The sequence below is a fragment of the Acinonyx jubatus genome, chromosome D4 (genome assembly GCF_027475565.1).
Source record: "Acinonyx jubatus isolate Ajub_Pintada_27869175 chromosome D4, VMU_Ajub_asm_v1.0, whole genome shotgun sequence".
NCBI lineage: Eukaryota > Metazoa > Chordata > Mammalia > Carnivora > Felidae > Acinonyx > Acinonyx jubatus.
Genome location: NC_069391.1, coordinates 30,617,633 through 30,636,236, shown reverse-complemented (window position 1 = coordinate 30,636,236; position 18,604 = coordinate 30,617,633). Strand labels below are relative to the sequence as shown.

At 40.1% G+C, this 18,604-nt stretch overlaps 2 protein-coding genes across 4 annotated transcripts; one reads left to right on the top strand and one right to left on the bottom strand.

Annotated features, from left to right (window-relative positions):
- Positions 1-2,229: 2,229 nt before the first annotated feature.
- On the bottom strand, positions 2,230-5,332 carry MRPL50 (mitochondrial ribosomal protein L50). The gene is made up of 2 exons (XM_027039563.2): positions 5,176-5,332; positions 2,230-3,185 (listed from the first exon to the last, which is right to left on the bottom strand). Exons 1-2 carry the CDS (start codon positions 5,265-5,267, stop codon positions 2,798-2,800), a joined length of 480 nt encoding a protein of 159 aa, XP_026895364.1. The 5' UTR covers positions 5,268-5,332; the 3' UTR covers positions 2,230-2,797.
- Positions 5,333-5,485: 153 nt separating this feature from the next.
- Positions 5,486-18,231, top strand: ZNF189 (zinc finger protein 189). 3 transcript variants are annotated; one of them, XM_015068983.3, is made up of 3 exons: positions 5,486-5,871; positions 6,579-6,705; positions 15,432-18,231. In XM_015068983.3, the coding sequence occupies exons 1-3, from the start codon at positions 5,839-5,841 to the stop codon at positions 17,150-17,152; spliced, it is 1,881 nt and encodes a 626-aa protein (XP_014924469.2). In that variant the 5' UTR covers positions 5,486-5,838; the 3' UTR covers positions 17,153-18,231. The 3 variants fall into 3 exon arrangements, with proteins under 3 accessions (XP_014924469.2, XP_014924471.2, XP_014924470.2); XM_015068985.3 differs by having other exon boundaries at positions 5,489-5,871; positions 6,624-6,705; XM_015068984.3 differs by having other exon boundaries at positions 5,491-5,871; positions 6,621-6,705.
- The last annotated feature ends 373 nt before the right edge of the window (positions 18,232-18,604 follow it).

Genomic DNA, 18,604 nt, shown 5'->3' with positions numbered 1-18,604 from the left:
TAAGCATGTGACTTCAGCTCAGGTCACGATCTCATGGTCCGTGAGTTTGAGCCCCGCGTCGGGCTCTGTGCTGACAGCTCAGAGCCTGGAGCCTGCTTCGGATTCTGTGTCTCCCTCTCTCTCTCTGCTCCTCCCCCGTTCATGCTCTGTCTCTCTCTGTCTCAAAAGATAAATTAAAAAAAAAAAAAAAAAATTAAAAAAATAAATAAACATTAAAAAAATACAGGAGAAAAGTTTATTTTCATTTAAAAATGTACTAGTATATTAAGTGATTATCTGAGCAGTAAGATGGAAATGGTATTTTTTGTCTTTCCCAAATTTTTAAAAAAAGTGCTTTTATAATCAGAAAAATGACATTAAAATTAAAAAGGAGAGGGAGAAGTCTACTTATGTGGCTTAAAATACATAGTGTTTGTACAAGACTATTTCTATTAACCCTGAATATTTTATCATCAGGGTTTTTGTAAGTATATTTATGGAGTTCAAAGATCCAACTAAGTAAAATGGACTTCTTGTATACAGCAATCACTTAATTTTTACAAATGTAACCTTTTAGAATTATATCAGTTTGGTTACTTAAGTAAGTTAGCAAACCTAACTTAATGTTCAGGAAAACCAAAGGTCATTATTCTGGTATGTTTATTGTGTTGGACTGTAGAACAGTGACGCCCTCTAGAGTTACTGATGGATGTGCAGTTTATCTTTTCTGGTAGCTCAACTTTCCAGGATTGCTGCTTCAGGGTTGGAACTTTCCCACTTCAATACTAGGCTCTAGGGCCATGTTACTCAAAACATTATCACCATTGCCTAGGAGGTTTTTAGATACACAGAAGCTCAGGACCCACTTTTGACTTATGGAATAAGAATCTGCATTTTAAAAAGACCACCAAATGACTTGTATGCACATTGGATTTTGAGAAACACAGCTCCAGTCTACAAAGAAGTAATTTCTTCTGCCTTTACATTCATGAGAAGCCTGGTTTTACAGTTATCCAGCTGAAACCAATTGTTTTTTCAAACCGCCTTTATCATCCATTACTTCCATCATGCCCTTTATACATTTTCCTGTCTCCAGATCAGAAATAAAAGTTGTGTGGGAAATGAAATGATCAAATCCTGTATGTAAAATTCAAATATTTCCATACTGAAACCCTCTCACATAGAAGGTATATAATAGCTCTGATATTTAAGCTCCAGACACTCTGATACTCCAGACTTCTGAAAAGCTCTTTAATGTACAGGTTATTAAAAACCTGATCATCTGCTGATGTTTATTGGGCATGACTGTAATGTAACTGATTTTTCTAATATGCCAGAATTTATACACCCACATGATTTTTGCCCTCTTCAAAGCAGTCATCCTGGGAAAGAAAATAAATGCAATTTCCTTTGTTTAAAACCTGTCACTTTTCTTTCAGAACTGTAAGTAGTCAAGGTAAAATATAAGAAATTCCTTCTCCCTCTTACTACTCTCTAGCCATTATCTAAACAAAAAGAATCCCTAATTTAATCACTTCCTCATCTAACATCTGTAATTCAGAACTGTCTGGTAACTTGCTATTTGAGTTATTTCCACAAATTGAGTACACCAAAGTCTGCAAAGACTTACCGCCCTAGTGGATACCCATAGGTATTCAAAGCTGCTTTTAAAAAGTTACAGAAAAGGGGTGCCTGGGTGGCTCAGTAAGTTAACCAACTGACTTTGGCTCAGGTCACGGTCTAATGGTTTGGGGGTTCAAGGCCTGCATTGGGCTCTGTGCTGGCAGCTCAGAGTCTAGAGCCTGCTTTGGATTCTGTGTCTTCCTCTCTCTCTCTCTGCCCCTTGCAGACAGCTTGCGTGCTCTCTCTCTCTCAAATATAAATTAAAAAAAATAAAAAGTTACAGAAAAGATAAAGGGTTTGAAATAAACATCATCTCCTTTGAAGAGCATATTCATTTAGATACAGAAGCTGGTATATCTTTTTTAAGAAAAATCACAGCACTTCATAGCTGGTATATATATTCTTTCGTTTATAATACTTAAATTAAGGAAATGATAAGGCAAAAAGCAAATTTTACTTTTTTTTTTAGTAGGCTTCACACTCAGCATGGAGCCCAAAGTGGGGCTTGAACTCACAACCCTGAGATCAAGACCTGAGCTGAGATCAAGAGTCGGACGCTTAATCGACTGAGACATTCAGGCAACCCACAAATTTCACCTTTAAAAAATTTAAAAATACACAACACTCTTCAAGAAATTTACTTTAATTCCAAAAGAGATTAATCTAGAATGAACAGTATCATTTTCTACTATTTTTACTCTTGTAGTAAAGCAATGAAAGAAACAACTTGCTGTAATATACAACAGAGATTTTTACATTTCTTTTATACATATCTACGTTTCCTCATTTGTATATGTACTATACATAATTAATACCACCTTAGGTTTAAGAGTCCTAACAGGATTAAAACCTGTTTTTGCATCTACTAATTTATGCGTAAAAAATAAAGACCATGTGTGAACATATAATAGCCTTGTATCTTAAACCCAAGTTTAATTACAGTGTCCTCCAAAGAAGGAAATTTTCATACATGATTAAAGACTTGATTCCATTAAAAAAACAAAGTTCCAGCAAACGTGAAAAAAGAAAATCTTGTTAATTCATGATGAGAAAAAGAGATAATTCATCCTTCCACAGAAAAAGTGGGTTTAGAGAACAGTTCTGATAGCATTTCACATGGTAACGTATCAAAAGTCTAATTAATAACCAGCCCCCTTGCTCAGGACAAAATGATCTTAATGAGCTCCTCTTCTGCTCAGTAACCCCAAGTGATTTTTACATTGGGAGGCAGATTACTAGCAGTAAGTTCATCAAATTTAGACTGATCCCTAATAGGCACATTATAGAAATCAAGAACATCTCTGACCCTGCACATCTGGTGAAGCCTGGAGTTGGGCACTGCATGGCCCAAGTCATCAGCTAAACGTGCCAAGAAACTGAACTTCAGAAGGTCATCTTCCAGGGACACATCCTGCCAACTATTACCAACAGAGGAACCAAAAATTTCTTTGACACAAGATTCCAAACGACTCTGGAGATCTTCAGGTGGTATGTATGTTCGGCTTCGTAAGGGTGGACACACCAAAACAGGCTCTTTCTTCACTTCTTCTACTGTCTCAGCCACCACTAGCTTTTTCTCTTTTCTAGAATGGTCAAAAACAAGTATGTGAATCTCTGGTTAACTGCACTAATGCAGCTGACAAACTGACAAACACCAGACCTAATCTTACCCATCTATCTAAATCAACCAATAATTTGCACACTTACTACTCTTCTGGGCACTGTAGAGAGAAGAATAAGATAGGTGCCTGCCTTTGGAAGCTTATAGTTGAACTGAGCTGATACAGACAGAAAAGAAAAGCTACTTACAGATTTCACATGCTGTAAGAATTCCTAAGAACACGTAAAGAGGTAAATCGCCTGTCTGGGATTCCCAGTTTCCAAACCCAACCAACCGCTCTAACCTCGTGTCCTACAAATCTAGAAACACTCCATGCCCTACCCACACTAAACTACTACATTCTGTTTCCCACTTTCCTGAGGTCATGTGTTACCTCAAGTTACATCCTACAGGAGATGCCAATTTCATCTTTGCCTATTGAAATCTTACTTTAAGTCCTAGAACAGAACTGTTCTCTTCCAAGGAGTTTTACTTGATTTCTCCAAATATAACTATAAATTCCTCTGATCTAGTATAGCGCTTTATATTGCTTTCACAGCACACTTCATCGTACCAGAGTTTTATTTATTTACATTCTATTTCTCTTACTAGATCATGGTTTCTCAGCCCAAACACTTGACATTTTGGACCAGATAATTCTTTGTTGTAGGAGGCTATCCTGTAATTGCAAGATGCTCAGCAGCATCCCTGGCCTCTACCCAGGGCAGGGTAAATGTGAGGAGCACTCCTATGCTCCAGTCATAACCAAAGGACATTGCCAAACGCCCTGATAGGCAAAATTATCGCTGGTTAAGAACCACTGTACCAGATTATAAACTCCTGAATACAGAAACCTGTTTTATTGATTTGGGGTCCTTTGAAAACTGCTTGAATAACTACTACTGAGTACATGGGCCAAAGTGAGGAAATCTGCCTAAGACACTATTTCAGTGCTTAATGAAATATTATTCACTCTTGTTTTCCATGGAGCTGGTATCTGACTGGGACTGGTCATCACTACAAAAATTGGGAGGCATCAGAAATGAATGATGTGGGGGGGGGGGGAGGAAGGACGAAGTACGGAAGGAAGGAAGGGGAGGGAGGGAGGGGGAGAGGGAGGAAGGAAGAGAGAGAGAGAGAGAGAGAGAGAGAGAGAGAGAGAGAGAGAGAGACAGAAAAGAAAAGAAAAGAAAAGAAAAGACAAGAAAAGGAGGGACGCCTGGGTGGCTCAGTCGGTTGAGCGTCCGACTTCGGCTCAGGTCATGATCTCGCAGTTTGTGGGTTTGAGCCCCGTGTTGGGGAAAAGCAGTAGATGGAGAGTCAAAGACTGGTTCCAGCTGTGCCATTAACTTGCTTTCAGCAAAATACTTCCTATGGGGCCACCGTTTCCCCATATGCCAGAGCACTTAAGCTCTGAGAAGGGACTTTGCTTCCACTGCTGTAACCTACTTAGGGAAATGCTGGGCCAGAGAGGGCGTTTAATAACTATCTGTTAATGAATCAATGAATGGACAAACGAAAAAAACGAGGAGGCCACGCTTCATTTCTGAATCTAGCTTGTGAAGAAATACCCCGCGCAAATGCACTTAGTTTACCGAGCACTTTCACGTTCATGTTCCATGTTACTCGTTCCAAACGAACCACTTGTATCCTGATACCAGTCGGTGCTTGGAACACACGGTCAGTACTGTCTGCTTACTACACTAACGAGTTAAGTGGAAGGGAAAGGGGGCGGCATTTCCGTTATAAGATGAGAAAACTGAGGCCAAGACTGGGCCCCACCACTCAAGGACACCCGCGCTGAAGCCTCTCAACTCAGAACCTAACGTACTTTCTCGTCCTATCCCAAGTCAGGCGCAGGGCCAGGGTACCGTCCTAATAGCAGGACTCCCACTTTTGAATTCGTCCTTTCATCCTCCTCAGTTTCTCTCACTTTCGCTGAACGAGACCCACCATCTAACCTTCCGCTTTACCTGAATCGAGACCAAAATTCTCTGCGTGGTGCCCCTAAGACTATCCACGTCAGGCCTCTTCTGGTAACGCCAGACACTGACAGCGCCGCCATCTCGGAGGAGAGCTACCGGCTGGGGCTCTGCCCCCAGCCGGCAGTGACGCACCAAGACCAGCCAATCAAGTGTAAGCTTAGTGATAGGTGTTCCCTTTTTCCTGTTAAGCCTGCCCAGAGGCTCCCTCCCGCTTTGCACGCCGGAAAATGTAGTCCGATGGGTCTTGCCGGCGGAGGCTGGACCGAGGCGCGCTCTCAGAGCACGACGGGAGTTGTAGTTGGGGGGCGTCCCGGGAAGGTTCCGGGTGACGCCTTCTGGTCCGGGGGCGGACGGTCATAGCGCTCCTTGGCTGAAAGGAGGAGGAACTGGCAACTGGGAGGAGGCTCTAGTGAGGCCTGGAAGGCTGCGCAGCTAGGTGGGGAGGGAATTTGGAGTTGGGGGACAACCAAGTAGTGGGTCTGATATGCTGCTGGGGTCGTGACCGCTCTGGGACCGAGGTAGGACCTGGCCAGACCCAGCCTGGAGGCCTCGCCTTCGTGGGGCCTAATTTCCAACGGCCGGGTAGGCCTCACGAGAAGCTCCTTTCCTTGCGGCTTTCCCGGGTTCCCGTCCTAATTTTCTGTCCTGGAGATGGCCTCCCCGAGCCCCCCGCCGGAGCCAAAGGTAAGTCGCTCCTCTGGGTATCCCTGTTCTCTGGCCACTACTGGAGCTAGGCCGCGCTACCCACCCTGCCCCCCCGCCCCCATCCCCACGACCGTGGTCTTTAAGGCCAGCGCTGTGCAAGGAAGTACTTCGTAGTGGTCCGGATTGCGCCTCGCGACCAAATCGCCCACTTGGCCCTTCGTTTCAAGAGCGACTTGATAAATTAGCTGAAGAAAATTAGTAATGCTGCAAACAAGCGCTCTCATTTGTGAGTTCTTCCAGATGAGACACCATTTTTGACTCTTCCCTGTGTCTTGTGCGCCTGTCACGAAGCTAGGACCCCAGGTAGACGCTTAGAGAACTTCCTGCAATTGAATTGAACAGGGTCTCAAGCCACTGCTAATAGAGTTGGATGGAGCCGGGTAATGAGGTGCAGGAAACTTGGGGAGGCCTTGGGGCAACTTACTAAAATAAAAGTGTTAGGGTATAATTATTCAGCCAGAAAAGCTCTATCCTTAGGACCATCACTACTGACGACCAGGATCCAGTTCAGTTGCCCTCTAGTTGGAGATGCTTATCTGATACAGAATTGGGCCCAATTTGGATCTCTGGGTAATCATGTTCCTCCTAGCCTACCCGGCTCTGATAAGTGATTGCTTCGGCTACTTTCAGTGGTAGAATTGTCCTTGAGACAACAAGAACTGACTACAGAAATCGTACTATTTCAGGGGTTGCTGACATTTGAGGATGTGGCTGTGTTTTTTACCCAGGAGGAGTGGGATTATCTGGATCCAGCTCAGAGAAGCCTGTATAAAGATGTCATGATGGAGAATTATGGAAACCTGGTCTCACTGGGTAAGAATCTTTTGTTTCTCTGATTAAAATATCTAAGAAGCTATAAGAAATCAGACCCTGAGAACACTTGAACCACCACGAGTACCAAAACTGCTTTGTTCCAAAGTTCAGATTCAAACATTTTGGCCATTAATTGTTTCCATGACTCTCGTCTGTAGTGTCCTTGCAAAAACCAAAATACAAGCCTTTCTGGCTTCTTATCTTCATAATCTCATTCCCATACTGCTCTGCACTTTCCCTCCTGGCTCATCCTCCCACTGCTTTCCTCCCACCCCTTTTCACTCTGCCTTCTGGAGCCCCTGTTCTTCTTCACATAATGTTCCTTACCCTTCCTGGCCTTAACTGAAAACTGGCACTTTCCCAAGGACACCACTTCTCTGGCAGAGGCTGCTTACTCTCCCACATCCTCCTTTTTCCCTATCCTTTGTCTCAAGGCTGGAAGGGAGAAGTTACTATTCTCCTGGCTTTTCAGTGTTGTTCCCAAAGCGTTAGTTTTAACCCTTCAAACAAACTCTCCCTTTGGAGGCTTCAGCAGTCTTGCTCTACCCACCCAGTTCTCTTCTGCTGTCATCTGCCAACATTGTTTGGTCTGTCACACGTAGATTTTGTCACATTTCAGAATCTCTCTATGCTAACCTATGCCATCAATGATGCAGCCATTGTTTAAGCCTTGCTATATCCTGACCACGTTGTCTTCAGGAACCTTGCTTTCCTTTTTTGTTCAGCAAATCCCATCAGTGATCAAACCCTCAATTTTGTCAAGGCAGGCAAATCTTAAGCCCCAGTATCTTAGTCTTTGAAAATTCTTCAGCCATTGTTTTTATCTTAGACCATAACTAAACAGGGGTGACCAAAACAGACATGATCTCTGCCCATGTAGAGCTTAATACAATTTCTTACGCTTCTACATCTCCTACTCGTTTCCTCCCAAACCAGCTTATTCCCAGTCATGCTACTTGTTCCTTGATTTCTCCTTTTTCCTCCCAGATTATCAGTCCTCTTCTAACTTCACCTCTTCATCTGTTCCATGGACCTACGTATGAATTATCACCAGCATGCTCTCTTGCCACCTTGTCATTGTGCTCTACCCATTCTGCAAACTTCATATTCTGTATTGGTTATAAAATCAGCTTTTTCTCCTGAGTTGCCAAGCACAGCAGGGGAAATTGTGTAACTGAAAGGATTAATGCCCTGGATATATGCATGGCTTTTCTAATAGTCTCCAGTGGGTTTTCACATCTCAGCCGATTTTTTATCATTGATTTGCTCATTCTCTTCTTCCCTTTAGTGACTATTCCAAAAACTTAAAAAAGTTTTCCTTGGGTCCATCACTCAGTAGTAGACCTCACTTTCTGTTTCACAGAAGATAGAGGCCACTGAATATGAACTCTAACTTTCTGCCCCTCGTGTGTATGCTTAAGTCTGCTCCTTTTTCCTCACTTTTCCAAGAACCTATCCGTCATCTTTTTTTTTTCCCCCCCCTTACAACTTCAGTCTCTATTCCTTCTCCTCTGGTACCTTTATTTTGGTGATGGGTATGTTTATGACTCTTCCAGTTGGGGAAGGTAGGGCCGGGGGGGGTGGCTGTCCTTTGAGAGAGCCTGTAACCTGCTCCTTGTTCACTTACAGCCAAGTTTTTGTAAGAGTAGTTAATGTGTATTCTTTACTTTCCCTACCATTATCTCTAAGCCCCTTCTCTTGCCTCTACCCTTCCCCTTAAATTGTTTAACATTCTACTTTAATAGCCTAATTGTCAAATGGAATAGACACTTGGACCTTATTTTATTTCACCTCTCTTTATGTATTTGAAGCTCTTTATTGCTTACTTGTATTGCCTTCCTCTCCATCTATGTGCTTTCTTTGGCGAACCTTATCTATAGTCAGGTCATCACCTACCACTGTGATGAGTCCCAAATCTTTATCTCTACCTAAGAGAAGCAATTGAAGCCTAACTGCCTAAGCAAAAGTCCTGGTTCCACCACTTAGAAGCCTTGTGACCATGGATGGATTATATAACCTTTCCATGCCTGTTGCTTTTTTACCCAATGGCAGTAATAATAGCACTTACTTCTTAGAGTTACTGTGAGTACTGAGTTAATATGTGTAAAGCACTTAGGACACTGGTTAGCATGTACTAAGTATAATATAAATGTTGATTGCTATCGTCATCATACCTATTATCTTCTCTAAGAGCTCCAAAATCTTCATCATCTCCTTTTGAAGACCACATAAATAACTCACACCTGGCCAGTCTCAAATAATCCATTAAGATCTCAAGGCCCTTCTCTTCAGAATTAAGTACTCCTTTCTCTGTGCTGCCATGTATTGCACTGTGCTGCACTTCTGTTGAATTTCTCAACTGTATGCACAGTTTACAATCAATTTATCAAATGACTGTACTCTAGTCATTCTTTATGTTATTTCTCTAACCAGACTGGTCTCCATGAGGATGGTAACTATATATTTTTTCATTTGATTTCTCCAGCACTTAGCACAGAACCAGGTATATATTATATGCCTTTAAATATTTGTATAACTGAATTACTATACTTAAGACTCAGAACCTCTTGTGGCTCCTGGGTGGCTCAGTTGGTTAAGCATCCAACTTTGACTCAGGTCATGATCTCGCAGTTCGTGGGTTTAAGCCCTGCATCAGGCTGTGTGCTGACAGCTCGGAGCCTAGAGCCTGCTTCGGATTCTGTGTGTGTCTCTCTCTCTGCCTCTCTCCCCCACTTACACACTATCTTTCCCTTTCTCTCTTTCTCAAAATTAAATAAACATAAAAACAAGAAAAAGATCGGTACCTCTTGAACAGATTATTGCATTAGCCCATAAACTAGCCTCTTGCCTCCAACTCCCTTTCTTTTAATACATTCTATTCACTGCCACCAAAGTGATTTTGTTAGTTAACTGCTTACAATTTCTGATTCCTGAGAGCTTAATAAAAAATTTAATTTCTTGTCCTACCTACCAGGGCCTCTCTAAATAGCCCCTGCCTAGCTTTCTAACATCATCTATTATTTCCTGCACACCACTTCAGTCTCTAGCCAGATCAGCTGCTGATTTTTTTCTCCCAATATGCCATGGTGTCTCTGAGTCACTGCCAGCTTTATCCACACATATGGTATCCTGGTTGATAGAACCAGGCAAATGCCCAGTCTTGCCTGTCCCTACTACTGTAAAATGTGAGTACCATATGGATGAAGGCATGGCAGTGAGCCCATCTGTGATCTACTTTCAGGCTCTCATTTTAGCTGAACTACAGCTTTTTATCAGTTCTTTCTCCCTCCACAATCTTTTCATCTTCCTCTGTAGACTCTGTCTCCATTCCCTTGATGAAAAATCACAATTACTTAACCTTTTTTTCTTTAATTTTTTTAATGTTTATTTATTTTTGAGAGAAAGAGAGAGACATAGTATGAGTGGGGGAGAGGCAGAGAGAGAGAGAGAGAGAGAGAGAGAGAGGAGACACAGAATCTGAAGCAGTCTCCAGGCTCTGAGCTGTCAGCACAGAGCCCAATGCGGGGCTCAAAATCACGAACTGCGAGATCATGACTTGAGCCAAAACCTGACACTTAAATGACTGAGCTACCCAGGTGCCCCCTTAACTTTGCTAATAAAGTGTTTTCCTGCACTTCATCTTGCTGCTTTACTTAATACAATACTTTTCCAGTTTTAATTTTGGTCCTTTATTTAATACCTTTCTCCTTTCCATGCTGACTTTTACTTAAAAGCTTTAGTAACAACATTGATAATACAGCTGACAGCTTGATCTCAGTTCTTTGAAATGAACTGGACTTCTTTAATTTTAATGACTCCTTTTCAGTCTGCTTTAACCTTATTGGACCTTGACAGAATTGGGAATTGCTGTACCTGTAAGACCTTAATCTCATTGCTTCAGTTCTTTGATTATAGTCTCTTTTCAGTTATTTGCTCAACTACTCATCCATTCAATAAATAGTTAATCAAGCACTGTGCTAGTGCTAAGAATGCAAGTCTTCCCCATTCTGTCATTCTTTTACCAAGAAAACTGTTCTTTTTATACTTTTTTGGATACTAGGGTTAGCAACTATGGTCCACAGCCCAAATCTGGCACTGTCCATTTTTATAAATAAAGTTTTATTGGAACATGGACATGCCCAATCCTTTGTGTATTATCTGACACTACTTTCACGCTATAGTGACAGAGTCGAATAGTTGCAACAGAGACCATTTTTAGCTAACAAAGCTAAAAATATTTATTGTCTGGCCCTTTTTAGAAAATGTGTGGTAACTCTTGTTCTTTCCTAAAGTTTAGCCACTTCCACTTTACCATTTCCTTGCTTTTTGTCTCTCTCCTCAGCTAGCATATTATTAAAACGGATTAAAGATTATAGGAATCAACTCAAACTAGCTTAAGCCAACAAGAGAACTTACTGTAGGGACATAGGTGGCTCATAGGATATATAAGCATGATTGCAACTGGATATCAGAAAAGGACTAAACCCAAAAATTGGTGCGCTCAGGAAGTCAGTGATTAACCCTTGCATTTTGTTTCTTTCTCCTTGGTAGATTAGTCTTTCCTCCTCATATCCACATGCTTTTGTCCCTATAGCTTCTGAGTTGATAGGTTACAATTCTGTCATGTTCAGAATAACTGCATATTTCATTTTTAATTCCAAATTCCTGGGAGAGATGCACTTTGAGTCAGCGGTACTCTAGACAAATTAGCTATGATCACAGGATGGGAACATAAGACAAGCATGGCAGAGACCTCAGAAGGTGATTATAGCTAACAAGCCCAGATCTCACAGATAGTCCTTTCTGTGCTGCTTTGTGTACAAGACTGAAGTCACTTGTTTTCTTTACCTATCTGTTTGACCTGCTTATTTTTGTACCAGAGCATCTCTATTTTACTTAGTAATATATTGCATTTTATATCTAGCATGATAAATCATTCTCTTAAATTCTTTTCCAGGATACACTTAGCTAGTTTTCTGCATTCTTCCAGTTGAAATTTAGATTCATTGGGGTTTTTAATTAGTTCATAAGATTTTGATTGGAATACAGTTGGGTTCATAGATTGTTTTAGGAAGAATTAAGATCCTTATAATATTGAATCTCTTTAGCAATTTGGTTGACTCTATTTGTCTGTCTTAAGTCCTTCAGAAAAAGTTTATGGTTTATCTCTGTGGATCTCATACAGTTCTTGTAAGATTTATTTATAGGTTTTATGGTTTTGTTTTCATGAAAAGCATATTTTATTTTTCTATAACCTTTCCCAACTGGTTATCCTTGGTAGTAAGTACCAGTATTTATTTTATAGCTTAGTCTTCATGTTGCTATTATATTTCACTTAATTCTTCTAGAAATTTTAGTTAGACATTCATATTGTCTGCAAATAAGAATTTGTCTTACTCCTTTGAGTAAAACCCCTGGAACAGTAACCACTGGGTAAACATTAAAAGAGTCTTCCCTTTCTCACAAGGAATTTACAAACCCATAGAAGAGACGAACACAAACAGTTAAAACAGCAGGGCAGTAATAGCTGTAATACAGTTGTGGATGAGGACTGGTGATAAAACAGAACACCTAATCTGTCTAGTGGACTTAGTGAAGGCTTTGTGGAGGAACTGTTGCTTTGAATTGAGTCCTAAAGAGCAACCAAGAGTTGGCCAGGTAAACAATGCTGGGGGACATTGAGTAGACGAGATATGCAATGAAATGGTATAAAACATTAACATAAGCAATTTGCCCAATTCCAGTGTGAGAAAGTGGGTAGAAGGGTGACTTGAGGTTTAGAGAACCTGTTGTGAAGCACTGAGTACCATAATGTAAAGAGCTTTGATTTGATCCTAGAGATGATAGAGTACTAGTGAACCTACAGGTGGTGATGTGACTGGAATTCCATTTCTTGTACGTCTCTCTGGATGCAGCTAAGTAGGTACACTGTGGGGGCAGCTTAAAGACTAGAGTGAAGGATTATTAGATGGCTTTTGCATCATCCAGAGAAAACATGGGAAGAAGGTAGATGCTAGAGAGTCGGATCTTTGGTTTTGGTGATTGGGTAACAAAAAGAAAAATGGAGAAATCTAGGAAGATTTTCTACTTTGGGTAATGGATGAGGATGCCCGTTAAGAGAAGATAATTAGAGGTAGAGACCTACATGACAGCAGATGATGAGGATCATGTTAATTGCAAGCCCTTTTTGAGGCATGTAAGTGGCGATATCGTGAGTATGAATATAGAGCAAGGTAAGAATGTAAACATGGGTGGGGCACCTGAGTTGCTTAGTCAGTTAAGCATCCAACTCTTGACTTTGGCTAAGGTCATGAGCTCAGTTTGTGAGACTGAGCCCTCCTGTCAGGCTCTGCACTGACAGTGGAGAGCTTGCTTGGGATTCTGTGTCTCTTCTCTCTCTCTCTCTCTCTCAATAAATAAATAAATAAGCTTAAAAGAAAGGAATGTAAACATTATTGGTAACAGTAACCTTGTCAAACAGCGGTTGACAAAGGAAGAAAAATACATGAAGGAGATTTTTTAGAAAAGGCCAAAGAAAAAGTAGGGAGGGGACTAGAAAAATGCAACATACAACAATACATACATACAGCATACAGCAACAGCATAGAAACCAAATACAGCAACAGCATAGAAACCAAAAACAGTGTCAAAATGGGAATAATCGACAGTGTCAGATGCTGCTGAATAAAGGACTGAAAAATGTTTGTTGTATTTGTTATTCAAGAGTTATTGGTGATATCATAAGAAGCATCTCTAGATGCCGGAAACCAAAGCCAGATTTCACAGTAGGTTATAGAACAGATTGAATGGGAAGATGTTGGGCATGGAAAACATAGTTGGGAAATGGAGAGCTACAGAGTTAAAATTTTATTTCACAAATTTGGATTTCATTAAGAGAAGGATTTCAAGTTCAAGATATAGTTGGACATATTTGTATGCTGAGCATATTTGTATGCATGTTGATATATTGGACAATGGAGAGTACAGATGGAAGAAAGAGGGAAAAAATGCTAATAATTGAACAAACACTCAGAGACAGTGGGATAAAGAGAACGTAGATGAATTCAGCTTGGATAGGAATGGGATAGATTTTCATGTGCCATTGCATATAATTTTATAGGAAGGGGGCAGAAAGTTGAGGGAGTTCTTTGATCCTTTTTCATTGTGTGAAAGAAAGCAGTCCAGTGAAGTGAATTTGAGAGAGAAGACTGTAAGTAGTATAAGCAAAAATAAAGTTTCTACTAGTTTCTTAGAGGAATAAGAGAAAGCTTTTTGGAATAAAATAACTTAATGACTGGTTTAAAGTGAGTGAAAAGAAAATTCGAAGATGACTCCAAAGGTAGAAGGTTTTAGAAAATTAAGAGAAAAGAGGAAGTCTAAAAAAGGAAATTGTTTACGGCCAAATATATATTTGGTAGTGATCAACCAAATATGTGGAATTTTCCAGCAGAAAGCAAGAGAGAAAAGAAAGAAGTCAGAGGCAGACTTAAGTGTTCTATATGCCACTCTGTTTACATTGTAGACCATTATGTTATCTTTCCTTAACACATGCAAGATTTTCATTTCTCAGATGTCTTAGAGACTCTCAGTTGGAACCAGATGGTTCCAATGTGGCTCTTACATCTTTGGAAGAGTAAGAATCATGTATACTTGAAGAACGTGGGGTGATTTGTGGTAGGTGAGGTTACCACACACTGCTTTTCTCTGTTTCTTTCATTAACCTTGACTGTGTTCCTTTGTATTTATTTTTGTCATTCTATATCATAGACTCCATATCACTCCAACCCATTTTTTTAAAGCTGTTTTGTCTCTTGATACAGGAATTGCTTTACTTAATACTTTACCATTTTATTTTCTTTCCCCAGGATACTTGTCATCCATTTTATTTGGTAGGAAGTTTCATGCCTTATCTTTGAATACTGAATCATTACACAATGCCTGGCATGCTTTTGATTGCAATAAGTAAATTCTTTTTTTTTTTAATTTTATTTTTATTTTTTTATTTAATAAGTAAATTGTTATTAATTGTTTCTTCCTGGTTTTTGTCTTTTATCTTTCTCAACATCATTTTGTGTTCCTTTCTGTCAGTTACTTAATCTGCTCACACTCCAGCAATGTTGTTTCATCCCAAATTTCCCAGAACCTACTGTTTTCTTCCTGTGTCATCCTTTCTTCTTTGACAGACTAATTCATCACACCACTATTTGTTTTATTTCATTGTTGGCCCATCTTACCTTGCATAATTCTCTGTTGATCACCAGCCCTTCCTCCCAACTCTGCTTACCCCCACTAACTTATCATTTGCCTCATAAAAACACTCTTTTCTGGGCACCCATCTGGCTCATTCAGAGGAACATGTGACTCTTGATCTTGGGGTTGTGAGTTTGAGTCCCATGTTGGGTGTAGAGATTACTAAAAAAAATTAAAACTTCAAAGCTTGCTCCGTTAAAAAAACAACACTCTTCACACCCCTTCTCTAAGAAAAACTTTTCATCAGGTAACTAATAATAATATTTACATAGCTTGTATTCTTTGCCAGGTATGGTCTTAAATGCTTTATGTATAGGAACTAATTTAATTTTTACAACAATACTGTGAAGTAATCATCCACATTTTATAGATGTAGTGGATTAATTTATCTTAATCTTATTTTCCTAAGCATTTCTCCTTGCTAGCAAAGAGCCTGGCTAATCTTTCTATTTTCTATTTTCTATTTATTATTCCAGATGTTTTAAACAGAGATAAGGATGAGGAGCCAACTGTAAAACAAGAAATTGAGGAAATTGAGGAAGAAGTGGAACCACAGGGTGTAATAGTTACAAGAATCAAAAGTGAAATTGACCAAGATCCCATAGGTAGAGAAACCTTTGAACTTGTTGGTAGGTTAGATAAACAGAGAGGAATCTTCTTATGGGAAATACCAAGGGAATCTTTGGCCCAGGAACAGAGAATGTTCAGAGGAAATACTAACATTATTCGTAAGAGACCAAACCCAGAAGAGAAATGCCATAAATGTGAAGAATGTGGAAAGGGATTTGTCCGCAAGGCCCATTTCATTCAACATCAAAGGGTCCATACTGGTGAGAAGCCTTTTCAGTGCAATGAATGTGGGAAAAGTTTTAGTCGCAGTTCGTTTGTTATTGAACATCAGAGAATTCACACTGGGGAAAGGCCCTATGAGTGTAATTATTGTGGAAAAACCTTTAGTGTGAGCTCAACCCTTATTAGACATCAGAGAATCCACACTGGAGAGAGACCCTATCAGTGTAATCAGTGTAAACAGAGCTTCAGCCAGAGAAGGAGCCTTGTTAAACATCAAAGGATCCACACAGGTGAGAAACCCCATAAATGTAGTGACTGTGGGAAAGCCTTCAGTTGGAAATCACACCTTATTGAACATCAGAGAACTCACACTGGTGAGAAACCCTATCACTGTACCAAATGTAAGAAAAGCTTTAGTCGAAATTCATTACTTGTTGAACATCAGAGAATTCACACTGGGGAAAGACCCCATAAATGTGGTGAATGTGGAAAAGCTTTTAGATTAAGTACATACCTTATACAACACCAAAAAATCCACACTGGTGAGAAGCCTTTTCTTTGTATTGAATGTGGAAAAAGCTTCAGTCGGAGCTCATTTCTTATTGAACATCAAAGGATCCATACAGGTGAAAGACCTTATCAGTGCAAAGAGTGCGGGAAAAGCTTCAGCCAACTGTGCAACCTTACTCGTCATCAGAGGATTCACACAGGAGACAAACCCCATAAATGTGAGGAATGTGGAAAAGCCTTTAGTAGAAGCTCAGGTCTTATTCAGCATCAGAGAATCCACACCAGAGAGAAGAATTACTCATACAATGAAACTAAGGAAAGTTTTGATCCAAATTGCAGTCTTGTTATACAGCAGGAAGTCTATCCCAAGGAAAAATCTTATAAATGTGATGAATGTGGGAAAACTTTTAGTGTCAGTGCTCATCTTGTACAACATCAAAGAATACACACTGGTGAAAAGCCCTATCTATGTACTGTATGTGGGAAAAGCTTCAGTCGGAGCTCATTTCTTATTGAACATCAGAGAATCCACACTGGTGAGAGACCTTATCTATGCAGACAGTGTGGCAAAAGCTTTAGTCAACTTTGTAACCTTATTCGACATCAGGGTGTTCACACAGGTAATAAACCCCATAAATGTGATGAATGTGGGAAGGCCTTTAGCCGGAACTCAGGCCTTATTCAGCATCAGCGAATACACACAGGAGAGAAACCTTACAAGTGTGAGAAGTGTGACAAAAGTTTTAGTCAACAGCGCAGCCTTGTCAACCATCAGAAGATCCACGCAGAGGTGAAAACCCAAGAAACCCACGAATGTGATGCTTGTGGTGAAGCCTTCAATTGCCGCATATCTCTGATTCAGCATCAAAAATTGCACTCTACGTGGATGCAATAAATGTCAAGACATGTTCGAGCGCAGTTTGACTTGAGACTAGCTACCCAAGTGCGGTTTCAGTATGGCTCAACATGAGTCAGGTTTAGTGATAAATTCTCCTTGGCCTCAGGCAAATTGTTTCTGAAGATTCTGTGAATAGTGGACAACTGCCCACAGGCAGCTCAAGACTTCCATTACTCTTTGTTTTGATGATCATAGAGAAAGACTCAGTAATTTATTTAAGCATCCTTTTCTAAAAAAAAAAAAAAATAAGCATCCTTTTCTAACACATCTTTCAGCAGAGAGGTCAAACCCAGGTTCAGAGCACTTGGTGTTGTAATTAAAAAGGGGAGAAGGACAAAGTTGCATTGGTGCAAGGGAGCTGAAGGTAGAAAAGTAGCGTAATTATTCAAGAAAGTCCTCTGCCACCATTATATGGTGGTTCTTTCAGTTCCATGATGTGTCTGGCTGTGCATGCCAAAGCCTAGTAATTAAGCATATGATTACATTTTCAAGGAAACAAAGCCCCAGGTGTTTTTGTTTTTGTTTTTTTTTTTTTTCCTTTCTTTTTTTAACTGCTTCTCCAAAGTTTTGGTCATTTCTTAAGAAAGCCAGTTTTTTGGCATGTGAGTTAAACAGTTCCAATGCCTTGTGGTTCCCAGATCTGTGAAATGAGTGGACCAGTAATTTTACACGTAAAGATTATGTGAGTAATTAAGAAACCTAGCAAAGGTGTTACCAAGGAACCTTAGGGAGTGCCTTTTTTTAAGATGGGCCCAACAAAGTGGAGGAAGACACTTCTTTATGTGCCCTCCCAACTGTGAAACATAATTGTAGTCCTATACAAATAATCTTACTCCTCCACTACCAGTAGCATGCAAAAGTGTACATATTTTGATTACCAAGAGTTGGAAATAAAGAATATCTGGAGTCTATGCTAGGAAGCTGAGATATTTTGGTATTGCTTTGGTTTTTATGGTAACTAGACTTTGCATGCAATTTTAAAATCCTTATTTCTGGTTCTAGGGTTTCCCTTAGTTAATGGTTATATAAACCTACTAATTCATCTGTTCTAATCATTAAACCTGTTTTGTTTTTTGCTTTGTGTAAGAGTTCTTTATTACTTTAGTGCAAAATCTATCCTGTCAAATACTGCCTTTGAAAATTAGAATTGGGGTGCCTGTGTGGCTCAGTCGGTTCAGGTCCAACTTTGGCTCAGGTCATGATCTCACTCCTGAGTGAGTGAGTTTGAGCCCTGTATCAGACTGTGTGCTGACAGCTCAGAGCCTGGAGCCTGTTTCAGATTCTGTCTCTCCCTCTCTCTCTGCCCCTCCCCCACTCACTCTCTCTTTCTCTCTCTCAAAAATAAACATTTTTAAAATTCTCAAAAAAAAATTAGGATCAAGATTTAAAAGAAATGCTCACTTGTTCTACCTGTGACTACAGGCATACCTTGGAGATATTGTGTATTTG